We start from the raw sequence: 21,235 nt of genomic DNA on the forward strand, positions 1-21,235 counted from the left end.
AGGCCCATCTGAAGATCTTCATCATCGACCTCGCCTTCGGACACCATCCTACCCCCACCCTCCCTGCCTTCCACCCCCCCCCCCCCCCCGAGCCCAACCCCCAGCTCGGGTCCAAATCCCTGACTATCCAGAGCCTTGGGATGTCCTCCCCAGGTGATGGACGCTGTACAGATGTGAGTTGTTGTTGTTCTTGTCAGTTGCTGACCTCGCTGTATGAGGGGTAGTACGACAGGTCAGTAAAGATGTCGTTGGGGTTCTGACAGCCCAGGTTACAGAAACACGAGTTGATCCACATGAGGTCCTTGGAGAAGGAGGTGCCGTCGGGGCAGGTGAAGGTCACGGGGATGGTTCTGGTCCTCAGGGGGCCACAGCAACGCTCATCTGTGCACCCCCCGCAGTACTTGGGCCGATACGAGCGGCGGCTCACACACCCCGACAGTGTGTAGTGTAGAGGCTCCGTCTGCTTCAGCACACTCAGGCATCGCTTCCCCGGCTGTGGGTAAACAACAACAACAACAGTCAGAGACCAGCAGGAGAGAGAGGGAAGAGGGGGGAGAGGGGAAGAGAGAGGTGGGAGGGGGAGAGAGCAAGGGGAGAGATGCGGGGCGGGGAGAGAGGGGGGGAGGGAGAGGAGGGAGAGAGAGAAGGGTAGAGGGGGAGAGAGAGTGGGGGAAAAGAGAGAGGGAGAGTGGAGAGAATGAGAGGGGGATTAGAGGGAGAGAGAGGGGGAGAGGGGAGAGAGAGCGCTGCGTTTACCTACAAATACACAGTCACCACACTTTACGGTATATGCTGCGAAGCGCTCTGAGGCTGATGATCAGGATCTGTATCAGATGCAGGGATTGTGTCGTATGAATGTGTCACAAAACGGTTCAGGGTGGGTGCAGTCCTCCCCTCAGCCAGGAGGGGGCACTGTCACGCTGCGTCTGAGTTACACAGCACAATGCTGCCGCCTAGAGGCAGATCCCTGTTACTGCACAAAACAAGTCGCTGGGAACCCTCAGCAGGTCAGGCAGCATCTATGGAGAGAGGAAAGTAAGCCAACGTTGACTCATTTTCCTCCCTCCATAGATGCTGCCTGACCTGCTGAGTGTTTCCAACGACTGTCGTGGATCCGAACGCTGACTCACTCGTTGAATGTGAACAAGACTGAGGCCCTCCTGATCAGCTCACACCAGCGCCTCTGCACCTCAGGCTCCGGCAACATCAACCTCCATGGTTGCTCACGACAACTCACCAACCACCAACTGGGTGTCTTGTTCGACCCTCATCTGTCTTTTCTCCCCCACATTCAAGTCATGACCCACTCTGCCTTCCCTCACCTCCGTAACATCGCCCGACTCTGTCACTCCCTCACCCCTCAGGCCTCTGAAACTCTTGTTCATACCTTCATCACCTCGAGGCTCGACTATGCAAACTCCCTACTTGTCGGCCTTCCCAACCCCTCCCTCCACAGCTGCAGATAATCCAGAACTCTGCCGCCCGTGTCCTCTCCCGCACCAAACTCCGTGACCCCATCTCCCCCACTCTCGTCCGACTCCATTGGCTCTCTATCCTTCAGAGGATCCAGTTCAAGATCCTGGTCCTCACATACAAAGCCCTCCATGGCCTCGCCCCACCCTATCTCTGCGACCTCCTAACCCCCTACCAACCCGCCCGCTCCCTCCACTCACCCGGCTCTGACTGCTCCACGTCCCCCGCCCCACCATTGGCGGGACAGCCTTCAGCCACTCTGCCCCCAACCTCTGGAATTCCATCCCCCAGTCACTCCGCCTCGCCCCCTCCGTAGCCTCCTTCAAGTCCTGCCTCAAGACCCTCCTCTTCAACCATGCCATTGGCCACCCTCCTCCCCCTTCCCCCCCTGACCCCAGCTCGGGTCTGAAATGCTGTACTCAGTCCAGCTCCTTGGGAACGTCCTCCCGACGTGAAAGGCGCTAAACAAATGTAATCCTGTTGTTGTTGTTGAGTGTTCCCAGCGACGTCTGTTTTTCTTTCAGATTTACAGCATTTTGGGCCAGAGTGGTGATAGATTGGCTTCCAGGACCTCCCCCTCTCTCTCTCTCTCTCTCTCTCTCTCTCGCCCCCTCTTTCTCTCCCTATGAAAGGTGGCAGCCAGACTCGCCTCTTCTGTGTCAGAAGGTTGTGGGTTCGAGCCCCATAATAAGCCTTGTTGGTTCCTGCCCCCGGGCGCAGTGTGTGAGGTGTGTGTGGGCTGAGGCTCTGACCTTGATGTGCTCGGTGATGTCCACGTCACATGGCCTGAGGAGGCAGAGGCGTCGCTCCTTGCCCAGGTGACAGTGTTGGTTATCGTTGGAGACTCGGGTGGAGATGCCCATCCCACACGTCTTGCTGCAGGCGCTCCAGCCCGTGGTCTGCACCAGGCAGTTCTTACGCCAAACCTCCGAGTCCCCGCCGTACGCTGTGGGTGGGGGGGGGGAGTGAGGCAGGGGGTTAGCGTTGGCATAGAGACAGGGATGAAAGCCGGAGCCGGCTTGTCCTCCCCTCCCCTCCCACCGTGATGTACCTGACAGCGCCTTCGGACGTCCTCCCCACCTGAGAACCACTGCGACAATGTCACTTGTTTTTGATAATATAGTGAGGCCCCGCCCTGATATAGTGAGGCCCCGCCCTGATATAGCGAGGCCCCGCCCTGATATAGTGAGGCCCCGCCCTGACATAGTGAGGCCCCACCCTGATATAGTGAAGCCCCACCTTGACATAGTGAAGCTCCACCTTAACATGGTGAAGCGCTCTGTGGCGCTATCCTGCGTGGAGGGCGCTCTGTAAGTGCAAGTTGTTCTTAAGAACATAAGAATTAGGAGCAGGAGTTGGCCATTCAGCCCCTCGAGCCTGTGCCCGCCATTTAATAAGATCGTGGCTGATCTTCTAACCTAATCCCATTACCCGCCCTATCCCCATATCCCTTAATCCCTCCATCCTTCAGAAATCTACAACCTCAGCCTTGAATAAGTTTAAGGACTGACTGAGATCCACGGCCTCTGCGGTAGAGAATTCCATAAATTCACTGCCCTCTGAGTGAAGAAATGTTTCCTCAACTCAATCCAAAACGGCTGATCCTTAACCCTGAGACTATGACCCAAGTTTTAGATTCTCCAACCGGGGAAACAGTCTCAAGGCCCTGAAGCCCCGCCCACATACCAAAGCCCCGCCCACACACTGAAGCCCGCCCCATACCAAAGCCCTGCCCACACACTGAAGCCCCGCCCACATACCAAAGTCCCGCCCACACACTGAAGCCCCGCCCACATACCAAAGTCCCGCCCACACACTGAAGCCCAGCCCACATACCAAAGTCCCGCCCACACACGGAAGCCCCGCCCACATACCAAAGTCCCGCCCACACACTGAAGCCCCGCCCACATACCAAAGTCCCGCCCACACACTGAAGCCCCGCCCACATACCAAAGTCCCGCCCACACACTGAAGCCCAGCCCACATACCAAAGTCCCGCCCACACACTGAAGCCCCGCCCACATAACAAAGTCCCGCCCACACACTGAAGCCCCGCCCACATACCAAAGTCCCGCCCACACACTGAAGCCCCGCCCAGTCACGTACCTGACATGGACACGTGTCGCGGCGCCGGTTTGCGGAGACGCTTTGACTGGTCACAGATCCACTGCTCACAGCAGCGGCCGAGCAGCCGGACACTCTTGGGGTGTTGGCACCACACGAGGGGGGGGCGGGACTGGCGACACGCGGGTACACAGCCAATGGCACCATTCACACACGTGCACTTGTACTTGCAGTTGGGCTGAAAGTTCTGTCCATTGGCAAAACGTCGCCCATTCAGCTCACAGCCAACGCCAACCAGATCTGCAACAACAACAACAACCAGGTCTGCAACCCAACCAGAACAATAACAACAACAACAACAACAACCAGGTCTGCAACCCAACCAGAACAATAACAACAACAACAACACAACAACAACAACAACAACAACAACAACAACCAGGTCTGCAACCCAACCAGAACAATAACAACAACAACAACAACAACCAGGTCTGCAACCCAACCAGAACAATAACAACAACAACAACACAACAACAACAACAACAACAACAACAACCAGGTCTGCAACCCAACCAGAACAATAACAACAACAACAACAACAACCAGGTCTGCAACCCAACCAGAACAATAACAACAACAACAACAACAACACAACAACAACAACAACAACCAGGTCTGCAACCCAACCAGAACAATAACAACAACAACAACAACAACAACCAGGTCTGCAACCCAACCAGAACAATAACAACAACAACAACAACCAGATCTGCAACCCAACCAGAACAATAACAACAACAACACACAACAACAACAACAACCAGGTCTGCAACCCAACCAGAACAATAACAACAACACAACAACAACACAACAACAACAACAACAACAACGCCAACCAGATCTGCAACCCAACCAGAACAATAACAACAACAACAACAACAACACAACAACAACAACAACCAGGTCTGCAACCCAACCAGAACAATAACAACAACAACAACAACAACAACCAGGTCTGCAACCCAACCAGAACAATAACAACAACAACAACAACAACCAGGTCTGCAACCCAACCAGAACAACAACAACAACAACAACACAACAACAACAACAACAACCAGGTCTGCAACCCAACCAGAACAATAACAACAACAACAACAACAACACAACAACAACAACAACAACAACCAGATCTGCAACCCAACCAGAACAATAACAACAACAACAACAACCAGATCTGCAACCCAACCAGAACAATAACAACAACAACAACAACACAACAACAACAACAACAACCAGGTCTGCAACCCAACCAGAACAATAACAACAACAACAACAACAACAACCAGGTCTGCAACCCAACCAGAACAATAACAACAACAACAACAACAACAACAACCAGGTCTGCAACCCAACCAGAACAATAACAACAACAACAACAACAACAACAACCAGGTCTGCAACCCAACCAGAACAATAACAACAACAGTGACCATAATATTATTAGGTTTAGATTACTCATGAACAGGGACAAAGTACAGTCGAGGGTGAAAATGGTTGACTGGAAAAGGGCTAATATTGATGGGGTAAAGAGGGAGTGAGAGTTGGTGGACTGGCAAGTGAGAATGGCAGGTAACACGACTCATGAGCAATAGGAGATCTTCAAAGATACGATAGCTCAGGGTCTAAATAGATATATTCCCACAACAGGGAAATGTGCGACAACCAAGCCCGGCTCGATGGCCAGGGATATTCTGTTGAGGATGAAAAAGAAGAAGATGGCGTACGACAATTGGAAGATGCAAGACACTGAGGATAGCAAAGCGCATTATAGAGAATGCAGGAGTGACCTTAAAAGAGTGATAAGACAGACATGAGAAGAGGTTAGCGGGTAACATAAAGGGGAATCCTAAAATATTTTACAAGCACATAAAGGAAAAAAGGTTAGTTAAAGGTAGGGTGGGGCCAATCAAAGGCAATGACGGCCATCTTGTTGTGGAGGCAGAGGGATGGCTGATGTACTAAATGAGTACTTTGCATCTGTCTTCACAACGGAAACGGATGTCCCAAATGCTGCAGCATTGGGTGAGAGGGCAGAGGACATAGATCAGATTACTATCGACAGAGAGGAAGTTCTGAAAAGGTTGACTGGGCTCAAAATTGATAAGTCACCAGGACCAGATGGCTGTCACCCAAGGTTGCTGTGGGAGATACGGGTTCAAATAGCGGAGGCTTTGGCCATTATATTTCAATCGTCATTGGACACAGGAGTGGTGCCAAGAGACTGGAGAGTGGCTAATGTTACCCCCTCTACAAAAAGGGGCAGAAAGACAAACCCGGAAATTACAGGCCAGTCAGCCTAACTTCGGTAATAGGAAAGCTACTGGAGACCGTAATCCGGGACAAAATAAATCTCTACTTAGAGGAACACGAGGTAATTAGAGACAGCCAACATGGATTTGTTAAAGGCAAATCTTGCCTAACAAATCTAATAGAATTTTTTGAAGAGGTGACTGCGAGGGTTGATGAGGGAAATGCGGTGACGTTATTTACATGGATTTCAAAAAGGCTTTTGACACAGTACCGCATAAGAGGTTAATAAAAAAATTAGAGGCCCACAGTATTAAGGGGACAGTGGCAGTTTGGATTAGGAACTGACTGAGTGACAGAAAGCAGAAGGTGGTGGTTAATGGGTGTTTCTCGAAATGGAAGGAGGTGTGCAGCGGTGTCCCCCAGGGATCGGTATTGGGACCACTGCTCTTTCTAATATATATTAATGATCTGGACTTGGGCATAGAGAGCACTATTTCCAAGTTTGCAGATGATACAGAGTCAGGTCGGGTAGTAAATAGTGAGGAGGACTGTAACCAACTGCAGACAGACATACACAGAATGGTGGAATGGGCTGACATGTGGCAGATGGATTTCAATGTGGATAAGTGTGAGGTGATACACTTAGGTAGGAAGAATGATAGGAGGCAATATAGACTTGGAGCTCAATCTTAAGGGGGTGAACGTACAGAGAGATCTGGGTGTTCAAGTAAGCGAATCATTAAAGGTATCGGGACAGGTAGATAGGGCAGTAAAAAAGGCATTTGGTGTACTGAGCTTTATTAGTAGGGCATAGAGTATAAGAGTAGGGGTTATGGTTAATCTGTACAAAACACTGGTTAGGCCTCAGCTGGAGTACTGCGTCCAGTTCTGGGCACATTACCTCAGGAAGGACATTAAGGCACTGGAAAGGGTACAGAGGAGATTCACGAGAATGATACCAGGAATGGGGAACCTTAGCTATGAGGACAGTGGAGACGTTAGGACTTTTCCCATTAGAGCAGAGAAGGTTACGCGGGGACCCGATAGAGGTCTTCAAGATCACGGAAGGTTCTGACAGGCGAGATAGGGAAAGCTGTTTCCGCTGGTAGGTGTGTCTGACCCGCGGTCACAGTCTGAAGATATCACCAAAAGAAGCAGAGGGGAGGTTAGAAGAAATGTTTTCACTCAGTGAGTTGTTGGAATTTGGAATGATCCGCCCGAAAGGGCAGTGAAGTCCGATTCCATAACAGCTTTTAAGAGAGAACTGGACAGGTATCGGGGAAGACGGGTTTGTGGGGTTATGGGGAGAAAGCTGGTGATTGGGGTCAGTGAAAGTGACGCTCTGTCAAAGAGCCGCACAGACTCAATGGGCCGAATGGCCTCCTGTGCCGTAACATTCTATGGATCTATGAAACAACAACCAGAACAACAACAACAACAATATCAAAAACAACCAGAATAACAACAACAACAACAAGATTCCATTTATAAAGCGCCTTTCACGTCAGGAGGACGTCCCAAGGCGCTGCACAGTTGGGTCATGACCCGAGCAGGGGGGAAATGGTCAAGGTGAGGGAAGGGAGGGAGCAAGGAGGGGGAAATGGTCAGGGTGAGGGGAGGGAAGGGAGGGAGCGAGGAGGGGGAAGAGAGTCGAGAGGGGAGCTGAAGGCACGGTCAAAGAGAAAGGTTTTGAGACCGGCCTTGAAGGAGGAAAGGGAGGAAGCGGCGAAGGCACTGGGGGATGGAGTTCCAGAGCCGAGGGGCTGAGAGGCTGAAGGCCCGACCACCGATGGTAGGGCGGTTGGGCGGGGGACGTGGAGCAGACCAGAGCCAGAGGAACGGAGGGTACGGGCAGGTAGGTAGGGGGATAGTAGGTTGGAGAGGTAGGAGGGAGCAAGGCCGTGAATGGCCTTGTAGGTGAGGATGAGGATCTTGAAATCAATCCTCTGGGGGATGGGGAGCCAGTGGAGGCGAGCGAGGGTGGGAGTGATGTGGTCCCGAAGCCTGGTGCGGGACAGTACACGAGCTGCAGAGTTCTGAATGACCTGCAGTGTGGAGGGAGGGCCGGGAAGGCCGACGAGGAGAGAGTTCCCATAGTCCAGCCTTGAGGTGACAAAGGCGTGAACCAGGGTTTCAGCCGCGTGAGGGGTGAGGTAGTGCCGTAGTCTGGCGATGTTCCGAAGGTGATGGAAGGCGGTGCCAGTTGTGGTGCGGATGTGAGGGAGAAAGGACAGCTCAGGGTCGAACAAAACGCCGAGGTTCCTGACGGCTTTGAGAGGTGGAGAGTGCAGCCTTGGATGCTGATGGTGTCAGCGCCTGAGGTGCGGAGGCGCTGACGTGAGCCAATCAGGAGGGCCTCGGTTTTTCGCACGTTGAGCTGAAGAAAGTTGTCTCTCGTCCAGGACTCGATGTCGGACAGGCAGCTGTCAGGACATCGGGGGTCGTGGAGTTGAGAGTAGAGGAGGAAAGGTAGAGTTGGGTGTCATCCGCATACATGTGGAAGTTAACTCCATGTCTGCGGATGATGTCACCACAGGGGGAGCATATAGAGGGTGAAGAGGAGGGGACCGAGGACAGAGCCCTGAGGGACACCACATGAGACAGTACGGGGGGTGGAGGAGAAGCCATTCGTTGAGACAAAGTGAAGACGGTGGGAGAGGTACGACCTAAACCACTCAAGGACAGGGCCTTGAAGGTTGAGGTGGGAGGACAAGCGGTGGAGTAGGATAGCGTGGTCGACCGTATCGAATGCTGCCGATAGGTCGAGGAGGACGAGGAGACAGAGGGAGCCCTGGTCACAGATGGTCAGGATATCATTGGTGACCTTGACCAGGGCAGTTTCTGTGCTATGGGCAGCACGGAAACCCGACTGAAGGGGTTCAAAAAGAGAATGGGTGGAAAGGAAAGAGCGCAGTTGGGAGGCGACAACTCTTTCCAAGACCTTGGAGAGAAAGGGGAGGTTGGAGATGGGCCGGTAACTTGATAGCTGCGACGCATCAAGGGAGGGTTTTTTTAAGGTGGGAGTGATGATGGCAGTTTTTAATGGAATGGGGACAGAGCCAGAGGAGAGGGACAGGTTGATGATGTCTGTGATATGTGGGGCAGGAGGTGGAGCTGGGAGATAAGGAGTGGAGTGGGGATGGGGTCAAGGGAGCAGGTGGTGGGTTTCAGGGATAGGATGAGTTTGGTGACAGAGGGTGGGGAAACGGGTACAAAGGTGTGTAGGGGAGGATGGGTAGGAGTCGGAGTGTGGGAGGGAAGGGGTGGGGGTGGGTGGAAGTTGGAGGGGAAGTGACCGCGGAGCGGATTCCCTTGATCTTGGATTCAAGGAAATCCAGCATCTCCTCGCAGTGAAGGTTGGAGGAGATGACCTGCGCGGGGTGGCGGGGGGACGGAGGAGTCGGGATGTGGTGGAAAACAGTAGCCTGGGGTTGTTCTTCGCCTCCAGGATTATTCTGGAGTAGAAGGACAACTTGGCCGAGGCTAGAGTGGAGCGGTAGATTTTGAGGAGGTCCAGCCAGATTTGTCGGTGGACCGTTAGGCCAGATTTGACGCAGGTGCGTTCAGCGGCCCCGCACCGGGCTCTTCAGTGAGCGGAGGTGGGTGGTGTACCAGGGGGAGGAGCGAGAGTAGGAGACAGTGCGGGAAGTGATGGGGGCAAGAGTGTCAATAACAACAACAATAACAACCAAAACAACAACAACCAGAACGATAACAACAACGACAACAACCAGAACAACAACAACAACCAGAATAATAACAACAATAACCAGAATAACAGCAACAACAATAACAACAACAATAACAACCACAATAATAACAACAATAGCAACAACAACAACAACCATAATAATAATAATAACAATCATAATAATAATTGTATTTGATCCAACGCCTCATCACAAGACGTCTCAAAGCGCTTTCCAGAGTCAACAGTAACGTAACTGTGTAGTTTGTGGGTGAAACACAGCAGCCAATTGCACACAGCGGTGGCCCACTCCCCCCTCTCGCCCCCAGGCTGGGGTCTCCCCCTCCACTTCCCCTCTCATCCCCAGGATGGGGTCTCTCCCTCCACTCCCCTCCCCACCCTCCTGCCCCAGGCTGGGGTCTCTCCCTCCACTCCCCCTCTCGCCCCCAGGATGGGGTCTCTCCCTCCACTCCCCTCCCCACCCAACCCTCCCGCCCCAGGCTGGGGTCTCCCCCTCCACTCCCCCCACTCCCACTGCCCCCTCGCGCCCCCAGGCTGGGGTCTCTCCCTCCACTCCCCCACCCACTCCCCCTCTCGCTCTCAGGGCTGGGATCTCTCCACCCCCCCCACCCACCCCTCCCACCCCTGGGCTGGCAGTGGAGGAGGAGGAGGATACTTACGCGCACATAGTCCCACCTCATAGCGGGGCCGATCTTTGCTGTAGTCACAATAGAGCTCACGGTGGGGGTCACAGGTGTCAGCCTCAGTGCAGGACTCCCCGAGCTGCTTAGCGCAAGTCCGACAGCAGTCACAGCCGTCAGTCACCAGGCTGACCCCCGGGGGACAGTCAGGGGGAGACAGGGGGCACGCGCACGGCCAGTGACAGTACTGGGTGCGGTTGTAGGGGTCGATGGGGCTCTCGGTGGTCCTCAAGGCCCCCGCAGCAGCTGTGGAGTTCTGAGCGAGGATCTGAGCAGAAGACGAGATCATTATTATTATTAGAGTGCAAAATACTGCAGATCTGAAACAAAACAGAGGTCACCGGGAACACTCAGCAGGTCAGGCAGCATCTATGGAGAGAGGAAAGTGAGTCAATATTTCGGGTCCACGACAGAGTCGGGGTCGGGCTCCGCCACTGCTAAGGGCTCTGAGACGCTGCCCTGAGTGGAGGGCGCTATATAAGTGCAAGTTGTTGTCGTTGTTGATAGGAACACAGGAGCAGGAGGTGGCCATTCAGCCCCTTGAGCCTGTTCTGCCATTCTATAGGAACATGGCTGATCTGTACCTCAACTCCAATTACCCGCCTTTGCCTCGAATCCCGATATCCCGACCTCACAAACATCTGTGCAGCAGAAGAGAGAGGTCCCTATGTGGCCACTGGAGGGTGTCGCGGGCCCAGGACAGAGCAGGTCGGGAGGGACTGAATATAATAAAGTGACTTACGTTTTGCATCGAGTTGAAAATCACCACAAAATAATTCAGCATCGCGCCCCCACCCCCCACCCCCCCATAGTCGAGAGGACTCGGGTTCGATTCCCGAACAGAGCGAAACCTTCGGCAAGTTTCCTTACTCCACAGCCCTCTGTTTACCGGCAGTGAGTGGGAATCCGGTTGTTAGTCGATTGAGGATCAATTTCTGGGGTAATAATTGCTTCAAAATAAATAAATTGGTCACTTCAACCCACAGCTGTTTGTGGGACACTGCCGTGTGCAATTGGCTCCTGTGTTTCGCTCACAAAATACAGTCGATTCAAATCACAGTTATTATGATGATCCGCACCATTGCCAAACTCCGCCACTGCCTCACCCCTCAGGTGAGACCCCCACCCACACAATCGTCACCTCAAGGCTCGATTACGGGAACTCCCTCCTCATCGGCCTTCCCACCTCTTCCCTTCACAACCTGCAGATCATCCACAACTCTGCAGCTCATGTACTCTCACGACCAGACTGCCCGACCCCATCACTCCCACCCTCGCCCGACCCCATCACTCCCACCCTCGCCCAACCCCATCACTCCCACCCTCGCCCGACCCCATCATTCCCACCCTCGCCCAACCCCATCACTCCCACCCTCGCCCAACCCCATCACTCCCACCCTCGCCCAACCCCATCACTCCCACCCTCGCCCGACCCCATCACTCCCACCCTCGCCAGACCCCATCACCCCCACCCTCGCCCAACCCCATCACCCCCACCCTCGCCCGACCCAATCACTCCCACCCTCGCCCGACCCCATCACTCCCACCCTCGCCCGACCCAATCACTCCCACCCTCGCCCGACCCCATCACTCCTACCCTAGCCAGACCCCTTCACTCCCACCCTCGCCCGACCCCATCACTCCCACCCTCGCCCGACCCATCACTCCCACCCTCACCCGACCCCATCACTCCCACCCTTGCCCGACCCCATCACTCCCACCCTCGCCCGACCCCATCACTCCCACCCTCGCCCGACCCCATCACTCCCACCCTCGCCCGACCCCATCACTCCCACCCTCGCCCGACCCCATCACCCCCATCCTCGCCCGACCCCATCACCCCACCCTCGCCCGACCCCATCACTCCCACCCTCGCCCGACCCCATCACTCCCACCCTCGCCCGATTCCACTGGCACCCCATCCCCCAGAGGATCGAGTTCAAAATCCTCGTCCTCACCTTTAAGGCCATCCATGGCCTCGCCCCCTCCCACCTCTCTGACCTGCTGACTCCCTACCAACCTGCCCCCTCCCTCCGTTCATCGGGCTCCGGCTGCTCCATGTCTCCTGCCCGACCCGCCCTACCATCGGTGTCTGGGCTTTCAGCCTCTCTGCCCCCACACTCTGGAACTCCATCCCACGGTCCCTTCGCCTCGCTTCCTCCCTCACCTCCTTCAAGGCCGGTCTCAAGTCCCTCCTCTTCGACCGTCCCTTTGGTCTCCCTCCCACCTCTCTGTCTTCCCTCACCCCTTTGCTTTGGGACGTCCTCCCGACGTGAAAGACGCTCTATAGATGTCATTGTGTTGTTGTGGGGGGGGGGGGAGGGTAGGACCAGTCGATGGCTCTTTCAAAGAGTCGGCACAGGAATGAGCGGCAGAATAGCCTCCTTCTGTGTAATAAGATTCTATGATTCTATGATACAGTGCCGTGTCATGTCTTTGAGGCGACCAAAGCGCTTCACAGAATAAACTCTAAAATGAATTAACGGTATCTTTTTGTGGGTGAAACGCGGCAGCCAATTGCGCACAACAGCGTCCCACAAACAGTCGTGGATTGAAGTGACCAAATTATTATTATTATTGTTTTTTTGAAGGGATTATTACCCCTGGAAAGAGATCTGTCAATCATAAGAACATAAGAAATTCTCGATGAAAAAAGACCAAGGTCCATCCGGTTGGCCTTCCACCTCCCTGGTGGTCACATGTACATATGTCCCCATCTCCCTGTGCGCTGTAACCCATCATATTATTCCCTAAAAGAAAACTGTCTAATCTGCGTTTGAAAGTATCAACATTTCCTGCTTCACCGTCTCCCCGGGAGCCTGTTCCACACGGTCACTATCCGCTCACTGAAATGGTGTTTGGTGGACTTGTTCTGTATTTATGCCCTTCAATCGCAGGCCGTGGCCTCTGGTTTACTATTCTGGACACGTTGAAGCAGCCCATCATGATCCAGATTGTTTGGCCCCTTTAGAACCTTAGACAGCAATCATATCGCCTCATCGACTAACAATTTACATTTCAACAGCGTCTTTCACGTCGGAAGGACGTCCCAAGGCGCTGGCTGGACCGTTAGGTATTTGGACCCGAGCTGGGGGTTGGGATCAGGAGGGGCTGGAGGGCAGGGAGGGTGGAGGTAGGACAGTGACCAAAGGCGCGGTCAAAGAGGAGGGTCTTGAGACATGCCCTGAGGGAGGCGAGGGGTAGGGTGTGAGGGGGAGGGACTGTGGGATGCAGTTCCAGAGGGTGGGGCAGAGAGGCTGAAGGCCTGACCGGCAATGGTGGGGTGGGCCGGGCGGGGGCCGGGGAGCAGGCCAGAGCCTGCAGGTTGATATGGGGTTAGCAGGTCACACAGGTGGGAGTTAGCACAAGGAACTCGTGCCCATCAGTGACAGTGAGCACTGGATCATTGGCCGTTCACTCAGCAACTCCACAAATGTGCGTCATCTGCGATAACCTCTGACCTTCCCTCTTTCTTAGTTCTTTCCCAGTTCCAGCGCCTCGGGACGTCCTCCCGACGTGAAAGGCGCTCTATAAATGGAATCTTGTTGTTGTTGTTCTTCATCACTTCCTTTTTTAAGGGAAACCTTCGTGTGCCTCTGGCTCGGTCTGTGCTGTTCGCTCCTTATTATTAACAATAATACTTACATTTGATACAGAGCCTTATCACATCTTCAAGACGACTCAAAGCGCTTCACAGGATATACTGTGGAGTCCTGTAGCTCAGTGGTTAAGCACTCGCTTTGCAAGTGAGAGACCTGAGTTCAATTCCAGGCAGAGGGCGAAACCTCGGGCAAGTTTCCTTACTCCACACAGAGCCTAATAATAATCCTCCAACACCAAAAACAATAATAAATTGGTCATTTTCAATCCACGACTGTTTGTGGGACATTGCTGTGCGCAATTGGCTGCCGCGTTCGCCCACAAATATACAGTCAATTCACTTTACAGTGTGTTCTGTGAAGCGCTTTGGGACGTCCTCCCGACGTGAAAAGCGCTATATCAAATGCAAGGATTATTATTATTATTACTGTAAAGTGTAGTGACTGTGTATTTTGTGGACGAAATGCGGCAGCCAAGAAATGTTCACAATTCTGAGCCACCTTGAATTGTAAGCCAATGGTTTTGAACCTAAAGCTATGATGAATTTGGAAGCTGCGTTGATGTTTTTTTGGTCAGCCGGGTGTCTGACACATGCGGAAACTCATCACCACGAGTTTCCATGCATTCCACCTTGACATGGAAATTGCCAGTGTCTGGAATGGAATGCCCTCTCGTTCCCTCTCTCTCCCCCGTTTTACCTAATTACCGAGTATTAGGCGCAGGTTGGTGAGAGCTAAAGTTTGGGGATCCCAGAGTGTGTATTGGGGGTAACTGCTGGAGTCTAACCATCTAAATAATAATAATAATCCTTGCATTTGATATAGTGCCTTATCATGTCATTGAGACATCTCAAAGCGCTTCACAGAATATACTGTAAAGTGTAGTGACTGAATACTTTGTGGATGAAACCCGGCAGCCAATTACACACAGCAGTGCCCACACACAGCCGTGGGGCGAGTGGGCAATATTATTTGGGGGATTGTTGTCCAGGACACCGGGAGAGAGAGAGAGAAATTCCCTTCTCTTTTCCAATAGCCCCGCGGGATCTTTACCATCCCCCCGAACAGGCAGACGGGACCTCGGGTTAACGTCTCCTCCCGAGGACGGCACCTCCCACAGTGCCCCCCACACCCCCACAGTGCCCCCCCACCCCCCACCCCCCAGTGCTGTATTGGAGCATCAGCTTAGACTGTGTGATTCCAAGTCCTGACGTGGGGGTTGAACCCACAACCTCCTGACTGAGAGAGAGAGAGAGAGAGAGAGGGGGTGAGGGGGTGGGGGGTGGGGGGGGGGGGTGGGGGGGGAAGAGAGCTACCACTGGGCCAGGCTGACACTAAATTTGGATCTTGCTCCTCATTAGCATTAGAAACAGCAGCAAAAAATAACATTATTACTTAAATTAACCCATTAATTTTACTGTAAAGTGTAGTGACTGTATTTTGCAGGGTGTAACCTGGCTGTCAATTTGCACCCAACAACAACCCACAAACAGCTGTGGAGCAAGTGAATGATTTTAACTTGGAGCAAGAAACTCCCTCATCTTCCAAGTCCAATTGGCTAAGTCACTTGGACGCTTTGACTCAGGAAACAGTATCCTAGTAACGTGAGCTTTAACTTTAACTTGACAGTTGCCAACGAGGGGTGGGGGTGGGTGGGGCGGTGGGGGGGTGGGGGCGGTGGGGCATGAACATACACAGTTCAGGTCAGAGCAATGCTCTCCAGGTCTACCAGAGGTCACAGTATAACCATGACTGTTCTCTCCCTCTCTCTCTCTCTCTGCTTCTGTCTCTCTCCCTGAATGCCACACTCTCTCTCTGTCTCGTTTCGCCCACAAAATATACAGTCACTCCTTTATAATAATAATAATAATCCTTGATTTGATATAGCGCTTTTCACGTCGGGAGGACGTCCCAAAGCGCTTCACAGAACACACTGTAAAGTGAACTGACTGTATATTTGTGGGTGAACGCGGCAGCCAATTGCGCACAGCAATGTCCCACAAACAGTCGTGGATTGAAAATGACCAATTTATTATTGTTTTTGGTTTTGGAGGATTATTATTAGGCTCTGTGTGGAGTAAGGAAACTTGCCCGAGGTTTCGCCCTCTGCCTGGGATTGAACTCAGGTCTCTCACTTGCAAAGCGAGTGCTCTAACCACTGAGCTACAGGACTCCACTTTACAGTGTATCCTGTGAAGCGCTTTGAGACGTCTCGAAGATGTGATCAGGCGCTGTGTCAAATGCGAGGATTATTATTATTACATTCTCTCTCTGTCCCTCTCTCTCTGTCCCTCTCTCTCTGTCCCTCTCTCTCTGTCCCTCTCTCTCTGTCCCTCTCTCTCTGTCCCTCTCTCTCTGTCCCTCTCTCTTTCTGTTTGCCACCTTCTCTCTGTCTACAACACAAGAATGATTTGCGTTTACACAGTGCCATTAACGCGCTCATTACGCTGTTGTTGGGACCTTCTCCTTCAACTCCGTCACGAGTTTGTGACAAACACAAACGTGGACCACATTGACATGTGGACAAGATGCTGCGGTTTAAAGGGGAGGTTCAGGCAACTTGACCGTGGCCGAGAGAGTTAAAGGGGAGGTTCAGGCAACTTAACCGTGGCCGAGAGAGTTAAAGGGGAGATTCAGGCAACTTGACCGTGGCCGAGAGAGTTAAAGGGGAGATTCAGGCAACTTGACCGTGGCCGAGAGAGTTAAAGGGGAGATTCAGGCAACTTGACCGTGGCCGAGAGAGTTAAAGGGGAGATTCAGGCAACTTGACCGTGGCCGAGAGAGTTAAAGGGGAGATTCAGGCAACTTGACCGTGGCCGAGAGAGTTAAAGGGGAGGTTCAGGCAACTTGACCGTGGCCGAGAGAGTTAAAGGGGAGGTTCGAAAACCTGGATTCAGCCAAACAGTGAACCGTTAAAGATCCCGGACACTACCGGAAAAGAGAAGGGAGGTTCTCTGTCCGGCTCATCCGAAGGACGGCAACTGCGACACTGCAACCCCCCCCATCACCCTCCCCCCACAGCCCCCAGACGCATTGGGGCGTCAGCTTGGAGTGCGATTTGAGTCCTGATGTGGGGCTTGAACCCACAAACTTCTGACCCAGAGGCGAGAGCGTGAGTGACTGAGCCAGGCTGACTGACACACACACACACACGCAGAGAGCCCCCTCCCCCCCACTCACACACATACACTCACTCACACACACAGACACCCCCCCATTCACTCACACACTCATACACAGACCCCTGAAAGAAAATGATACACTCCCTTTGAAACAAAGTTTGGCCAAAGCAGTTTCGCCCTTCCCCCCCCCCCCCCCCCCACTCCCTCTCCCGTAAGACATATCCCCTTTAAATGCAGCGTTCACCCCAGGAGCTCAGGATGGGTTGTAAAGAACATGAGCCTCGTTACTACCTGAGGAGAGCGAGAGCATCAGAGGAAGTGAGGAAAGTCTGCCCTACAGCCAGCAACACACACACACTCCCCCAGCCCAGGCACTCAGACGAGGATCAATAAGAATCTGTGCCTTTCATGTCCTGTAGCTCGGGTTAGAGCCCTCGCCGAGCGAGCGAGAGGACCTGGGTTCGATTCCCGGGCGGGTCTGGTCAGGGCGAAACATTTCCTTACTCCGCACGCCTCGTTTACCCGCAGTGAGTAGTAACCCGATTGCTAGTCGATTGGCGGATCGCTTTCGGGGGGAATAATCCCTTTAAAAACAATTCGAACAATAATAATGCGGTCACCCAATCTACATCTGTTTGTGGGACAATGCTGTGCGCAATTTGCTGTCGTGTTTTGCCCACAAAATACTCGGTTAATGGCCAGCATTGCGGTTGTTGGCTCAGGAGCAGCGAAGATTGAAAAAAAATTACCCGCCCCATCCCCCCCCCACCCCAAAAAAACATGGTTTCTGAGCCTTTTTAACACAAACTCAGAAACAAACAGATGTTAACAAATCCTTTACAGATGTGTCTCTGAGATTTATCAATTTCTTACTGTCTCTCCACACTGCAGCTTTCAATAATTTTTTACAGTTCAGACACTACTATCGCACTACTCCTTGTTTTGTTTTGGGGGAGTTTGTTGGTCAGGACACAGCGAAGATTTAAGAAAACAATAAATCCTGATAAAAACATTGTTTCTGAGAGAGTTATAATAATAATAATCCTTGCATTTGATACAGCGCCTTATCACGTCTTTGAGACGTCTCAAAGCGCTTCACAGACTATACTGTAAAGTGAATTGACTGTATTTTGTGGGTGGAACGCGGCAGCCAATTGCCCACAGCAGCGTCCCCACAAACAGTTGCGGATTGAGTGACATTTTTTTTTAGTTCAACGCAAATTGAGAAACACAGTTGTTGATCTCTTTTATAATTAAAATCTCCAGCAAAGTTAGGGTTTGATTCCCGGGCGCGGTGAAACCTGAGGCAAATTTCCTTCCTCCACACGCCTCTGTTTACCAGCAGTCAGTAGGAACCCGGTTGTTAGTCAATTGGCGGATTGCTTTCTGGGGATAATGATCCCTTCAAAAGCAAAATAATAATTTGGTCACTTAATCTATGTTTGTGGGACACTGCTGTGCACAATTGGCTGTCGCCTTTCGACCACAAAATCAGTCAACCACTTTACCAGTATATACTGTGTAGAACTTTGAGTCGTCTTGAAGATGTGATGAGGCGCTGGATCAAATGCCAGGATTATTATTATTATTATTATCATTATTATTATCTGGATATCAGAATTTTTTTTATTTTGTCAACAAAAAATATAAAATATTCCTATGTAAGTATGAAATCCCCCCCCCACCACACACACAGACACACACACACCTCTCCTTTTTATTCCTCCCACCCCACCCCTCATCCCTGTTCCTAAAACAACATTAAGTTTTTTTTTGCCACGTGTTTGATCAGTAGAAGTTTACTCATCACAACACATCTCCAGTCTGGGTTACATCAACTCTGCATTCCTCTAGTTTTTGAACTTGTCGTCAAGCGTTGAGTGAGTAATATGTATATTCTTATCCCTCCCTCCCTCCCTCCCTCATCTCCTCCTTTCTCTTCTAAGCACTCTCCCCTCTTCAGACTCGAACCCTTCTAACCATCCCATTCTCACCCCCCAGTGACACCTCCCCCATAAAATCGCTCCCTTTATTATCTCAAAATGTACACCACACCCTCTCATCTCTATACTGGAGAATATATATGCACATAATCTAATCTAATAATAATCCTTGCATTTGATATAGCGCCTTATCACGTCTCAAAATGCTTCACAACAACAACAAATTAAGAGAATATACTATAAAGTGTAGTGACTGTGTATTTTGTGGGTGAAACGCAGCAGCCAATTGCGCACAGCAGCGTCTCACAAACAGTCGTGGGTTGAGTGACCAAATTATTATTGTTGTTGTTTATATGAAAGGATTATTACCTGTGAAAAGTGATCTGCCAATTGATGAGCAACCGGGTTCCTACTGACTGCTGGTAAACAGACGCGGGTGGAGTAAGGAAACTTGCCCAAGGTTTGCCGTACCCGGGAATCAAACCCAGGTCCTCTCGCTTGCGAGCCGAGTGCTCTAAACGCTGAGCTACAGGACCCCACAGAGTATATACGTACTCTACACTGTACTCTATACATTTCACCCACAAAATACGCAGTCAATTCACTTTACAGTGTGTCCTGTGAAGCGCTTTGAGACGTCTCAAAGACGTGATAAGGAACTGTATCAAATGTAGGGATTATTATTATTATTACTGTGCTGTTGTGATTTTCCTCCTTATACACACATTTACGCACACAGTCTTTGGAGACTGTAAGACACTTTCTCTCTCTCCCCCCCCCCACCCCTCCCCACTCACCCACAAAAAAACTTTTCTTACGGTTAACTTTGCCAAAACTTTCCCCAAACTTTGCCAAAACATCCTCTGCACAAGAAACTTTTCCCCCACTTTAAGAACTCCTCCACCCCCTCTCTCTCTCTCCCTCTCTCTCTCCCCTCCCTATGCTAAAAAAAATGTTTAAGACCATAAATAAATATAACAACACAAGCCTCAGACTCACCTGCACCAGTTTGCCAGTCACTATGACACACAGCAACAAGCCCTTCATTCCTGGGACAGAGAGGAAAATTCATTGAAACTCTCAAACATGAAACTTTCCTGTTTTTTTCCCCCAATTCACAGCATCTTCCCAGGGATTTCCATCTCAGGAATGACTCATTCAACTTACTGCCTATATCTGAGCTCTGCCTCTCTCTCTCTCTCTCTTTCCCTTTCTTTTCCCCTTTCTCTCTCTCCTCTCTCTCTCTCTCCCAGTAAAGTCAGACTATGTTCAGACCCATCTGGATGTCAGGATAATTCCCAATTACACTTTTCTCTGCTCCCTGAGCCTTTCCCATTGCTCCCCCTCTCTCTCTCTCTGTGCTGGAGACCAGAGGCTATTTAAAGGGACAGCTCACACCCACATACACACACCCACACGTTGCTTGTTCATGTCTGTCTCTCCTCCTCTCTCTCTCTCTCCCTCTCTCTCTCCTCTCCCTCTCTCTCCCTCTCTCTCTGGGGTTTAATGCTGTACTTTATCTTTGGGAAACAAGAAACCAGGCGATCGTCCCTTCATTTCCCTAATCTCAGCTGATGTTTCTTGTCGGCAGTCACAAATTGGTTTGAAAGGCAGACAGTAAAAGCATAATATGCACAGATCGCTCTCACACTGACACACACACACCCACACACACACCCACACACACACCCACACACACCCCCACACACACACCCACACACACACACACCCCCCACACACACCCACACACACCCACACACCCACACACACCCCCCCACACACACCCACACACACCCCCACACACACACCCACACACACACCCACACACACACCCACACACCCCCACACACACACCCACACACACACCCACACACACCCACACACACACCCACACACACACCCACACACACACCCACACACACACACCCACACACACACCCACACACACACCCACACATACCCCCACACACACACCCACACACCCCCCACACACCCACACACACACACACCCACACACACCCACACACACCCCCACACACCCACCCACACACACACCCACACACACCCCCGCACACACACCCACACACACACCCACACACACACCCACACACCCCCACACACACCCACCCCCACACACACCCACACACACACCCACACACACCCACACCCACACACACACCCCCACACACACCCACACCCACCCCCACACACCCCCCCACACACACCCCCACACACACACACACCCACACACACACACCCACACACACACACCCCCACACCCACACCCACACACACACCCACACACACCCCCACACACACCCACACACACACC

At 52.0% G+C, this 21,235-nt stretch overlaps 1 protein-coding gene across 1 annotated transcript; it reads right to left on the reverse strand.

Moving 5' to 3' along the window:
• Positions 1–125: 125 nt before the first annotated feature.
• Positions 126–20,320, reverse strand: LOC121848112 (CCN family member 4-like). The gene is made up of 5 exons (XM_042332038.1): positions 19,903–20,320; positions 10,219–10,507; positions 3,580–3,837; positions 2,226–2,419; positions 126–493 (listed from the first exon to the last, which is right to left on the reverse strand). The coding sequence occupies exons 1-5, from the start codon at positions 19,948–19,950 to the stop codon at positions 194–196; spliced, it is 1,089 nt and encodes a 362-aa protein (XP_042187972.1). The 5' UTR covers positions 19,951–20,320; the 3' UTR covers positions 126–193.
• Between the last annotated feature and the right edge of the window lie 915 nt (positions 20,321–21,235).

The sequence above is a fragment of the Callorhinchus milii genome, unplaced genomic scaffold, assembly GCF_018977255.1.
Source record: "Callorhinchus milii isolate IMCB2004 unplaced genomic scaffold, IMCB_Cmil_1.0 Scaffold2, whole genome shotgun sequence".
In the NCBI taxonomy this organism is placed as follows: Eukaryota; Metazoa; Chordata; class Chondrichthyes; order Chimaeriformes; family Callorhinchidae; genus Callorhinchus; species Callorhinchus milii.